The 4,004-nt window shown below is 38.8% G+C and overlaps 1 protein-coding gene across 1 annotated transcript; it reads right to left on the bottom strand.

Annotated features, from left to right (window-relative positions):
• Positions 1-1,345: 1,345 nt before the first annotated feature.
• LOC121969085 (pectinesterase-like) lies at positions 1,346-2,787 on the bottom strand. Its single transcript, XM_042519008.1, has 2 exons — positions 2,322-2,787; positions 1,346-2,037 (listed from the first exon to the last, which is right to left on the bottom strand). Exons 1-2 carry the CDS (start codon positions 2,785-2,787, stop codon positions 1,346-1,348), a joined length of 1,158 nt encoding a protein of 385 aa, XP_042374942.1.
• Positions 2,788-4,004: the final 1,217 nt, after the last annotated feature.

Raw genomic sequence — 4,004 nt, 5'->3', positions numbered from 1 at the left:
AGTAGAATATTCTAGAATATTCCCAAGAAATATATATGGGAGTAGATTACAAAAGAATAGTTTAGAAAGTTCGAGATATATATACTTTAATAGCTAGCCTTTAGATGAATATGTGTTAGCGTAATCCTAACAATTGGTTAGGAGGCGTAACTAGTATAAATAGGGATGAACTAGATGTTGGATAAAAGAATTATAGGTGAAAAAATGCACTCTACGTGGAAGAGGAGAATAGAAAGTTGAAATGTGAACTCAACTTTCTTTTATTCATTGAAAAATGTAAACATACTTATAGGCTTATTAGATAACCACTACTCTCATATACATATTGGATCTAGACCCGTTTTCTTTTACCACCTCATCATATTCTATCTCTATCTTATCACGAACTCTTATTTTTATCAAGAATCATCAATTCATCATATTCTATCTCTATCCACAATTAAGTTTAATTTCCAACAATAGATCTTATTTTGCAACCAAGCCAACATTTCAAGTAAAACAAAGGTTCAAGACAAGTTCAAGTTCTCTAGCTAGCTTAATGTTCCCTCTTCTACAAAGTACTTTTCATTCCAATAGCAACAACACAAACATCGATCATTTATTAGCCATGAACTACTCACTGTTCTATTCTTGATCTCTATTAATTAATCAACCTAAGGATCTATTGCAGGCCTAAGGAAAGATCATACGGTGGATGCAACAATGTTCCTCTTCTCGCATTGCAGGACACGATCCTTGCCCAGGACCTAACGTAGATAGCTGCTGCTTTATCTCTGCCCTCGTTGTGGTTTCTGCCCACGCCAGCTCGGGAAGGTGGAAGCATGGGAAGATTCCTATGCAAGCAGTGCCCAACGCAACATAAGGGGGTCACTGGCGATTGTTTTAAAATGTCATCTTAACTTAAGATATATTGTGATATTAATAAATATGATTATAATAATTTATGAACATAATGTCACTAATATTTATTTAAAATATATAACTTGAATTCAATATTTATATATCATCATATAATTCAGAATAAAAAAGTATAAAATATAATTTAAAGTGCTAGTAAATGTCGTTGTAATTATAAAATTGGTCATTAAAAGGGATATTTAATTTATAAAATTAATCAATTTTAATAAGTGTTTTTATAAGGACATTTTTTAATTAAGTTAACCCACCGACTCACTTAATTAGGCGCCACCTGATTAGATGGAGAGTTTGCAATAACGAATTGCGCAATGATAAACATACGATGACTCATGACATAGAACAAAGTAGCTTTTAATTTTTTACCTAGAAACACAATTTATTCCAGTTTGCCCCTTTATTTATATAGCACCATATATGTACAATTAATTTATAGGCCCGACGTGAAAGGAACGCCGGTGGCTGGTATCCACGAGTCGCCGGACAAGAAGCTTCCGACGGTGAATTTTTCAGCTTCAGACGAGTTATTGATCACGTGATAACCGGGCCAAGTCACCCTCCTACTCGTGTCGGCGCCGACGCCAGTGTTCATGAACTCCCCATAGTACAATGTGTCCGGCGCGGGGCGGTCGTCCCACTCCAACCACCCCGCTGGGTCGATCAAGTCCCCCAGCTCCGTCTTCATCACCACCGTCCTCGAATAGTTCCCCCACGGCCGGCCGAGGTACGTCTTGAATAACCCCTGCACCGGCGCGAGGTCCGATGCTGCAGCCACGACGGAGTTGTGGATCGATATGCCGGTGGTCTGGTCCGAGCTGTTCCTGCCCTGAGCCGTCACTGTGTTCTTCTGGCCGCTCATTGGCCGCCTAACGCAGAGGTTGCAGTTCTGGAAGACAACAGTGGCGTTGCCGAAGATGAAGTCGATGGTTCCGTAGACGTCGCAGTTTCGGTAGAACTGTGTTTGGGAGTGGACGTAGAGGGTGTCCTGGTAACCCTTGAAGCTGCATCTGTAGAAGACGGACTGGTTGGACTGGGATAGGAGTGCCACCGCCTGTTCCTTTTCCGGCCCGGCCGTGTTTTGGAACGTCATGTCGCGGGCGATGAATCCGTTGCCCGATACACCTGATCAGTGTACATTGAATTACAAACATTAAACGGATCCTGACCAATTTGAAGAAATATTAATTAAATAGATGGATTAATTAGAAGCTAGCAAAGTGAACATCTATTTCTTGTACGACTGTTTAATTTTGCAATTAATTCAACTAGTTCGCTAGCTGGTAAAAAAACTACAACTAACTGTTAGTCGATCGTAAACATATTAATTAATATGAGAATATATATATATTCTCATATTAATTAATTGTAAATTAAATCAATTGATTATTTATATATTCATAACTAACCGAAGGTGGGCGTTTGGAAGGTCCGGTAGCCATCTTTAACGCTCCTGTTCCCGGTCACCACGGTAGCATCTCTCCCGTCGCCGGTCATCATTAAATTCTCCATCGAGCTAGGAATCTCCACGTACTCTTTGTAGACGCCGGCCTTCACGTATATCACAAACCTCGTCGTGCTTCCTCCCCTCTCCTTGGGCACAGCCGCCACGGCTTCTACAATGGATCTGTAGTCGCCGGAGCCATCCTGCGCCACCACGAGATCCGGATTCACGTCCGAATCCGCCAGCAGCTTCCGGTCGGCCGCCGCCACCCACTCCGGGAACAGTAACCCCAAACGGCGGTGCCGTTTATGCTGCCCGCCGGCGGAAATCAGCATCGACGACTGCTCATATGACGCCATCGGCTCGCCGTAGCAGTGTTCTAGCCGTAGCAGCAGCAGGAGGAGGAGGAAAGCTAACAAAAAATTCGCCATGGATGCAGAATTCGCAGAAACTTGATGAAGAAGAATAATTAATTATATTAAACGTACGGCTGCATGCATGCTCTTAATTCGTTTATATATTATGAAATTGGATCAGTGTAAATCTATATATACCAAATTTATAGATATTTTATTTGATTTAATTGTCATATATATTTATATTTAGACGATCTCATTCCTTGTATAATTTATTTGTGCTTATCGGTCAATTTCATTAATAACATGCTCTTCATTTATACCAGGGTTAATTCGTTTATATAAGAATCAGGTTCAGGTTCAATTCGTTTGTGATCAATATATTATGAAATTGGATCAGTGTAAATCTATATATACCAAATTTATAGATATTTTATTTGATTTAATTGTCATATATATTTAGACGATCTCATTCCTTATATATATAAGGACCTACGGTCAAATTCATTAATAACATGCTCTTCATTTATACAAGGTAGGTTAATTCGTTAGTGATCAATATATTATATTATGATTATTAGATTGGATAAGTGCAAATTTATAAAAACTTTAGAGATATTTTATTTGATTTAATTGTCATATTTACATGATCTCAATCCTGATGTGTGTCTATATGAATATATTTGTGCTTATCACAAATCGTGCTAATTAAGGACGACCAACTTCATTACTAAAAAAGTACTGAGTTAATAATAATAATAATAATATTATGTAGATCTTCATTAATTGATTAGACTTGACTCACTCATCTTATCGCGTGGACTTGGCCTAACTAGGCTTTGGTCATGCCCGATTGATTTGATTTGTTAGGATTGATTATGACATTTAATTTGTTTCAAATTATCAAGTTAATTAATATATAGGGGTTGAGCATGCATGGCCTAGATATGTTACGTTATTGATGACTCAATATATATATCAAGCTAATCCAAGGCAATGTAAGCACCAGTAAAGTCTCCTTCTTCGAGCGAAGTCGGAGGTGGAGAAGTCTCGTACAACGTTTGAAAGCACGAATTGTAAAAACGAAAAATATAGTTGAAAATGAAGTACAGAAAGTGTTGTCCTAAATGAAGAGGAAATAGAGCTCTATTTGTATTCTACTAGTCGAACTCGTCTATAGCATGACGTGACATCTCCTGGCACCTGGAGTGGGTTTGGGTGCCCCAGCGGTGCACTTTATCTGTTCGTAATGACTCTTTAACGGCGTGTTGATAAGCCTTTATCGGTACCGG

This window comes from Zingiber officinale, chromosome 4A (assembly GCF_018446385.1).
Source record: "Zingiber officinale cultivar Zhangliang chromosome 4A, Zo_v1.1, whole genome shotgun sequence".
Lineage (NCBI taxonomy): Eukaryota > Viridiplantae > Streptophyta > Magnoliopsida > Zingiberales > Zingiberaceae > Zingiber > Zingiber officinale.
Note: the sequence above shows the minus strand (reverse complement) of the source record. Positions and strands in the feature narration are given on the sequence as shown.

Excerpts from the sequence above, each read along its gene's own strand:
- LOC121969085 (XM_042519008.1), bottom strand. The coding sequence starts at position 2,787 with ATGGCGAATTTTTTGTTAGCTTTCCTCCTCCTCCTGCTGCTGCTACGG. Across the intron at positions 2,038-2,321 it reads CTTCCAAACGCCCACCTTCG|GTGTATCGGGCAACGGATTC; the intron begins GTTAGTTATGAA and ends TACACTGATCAG.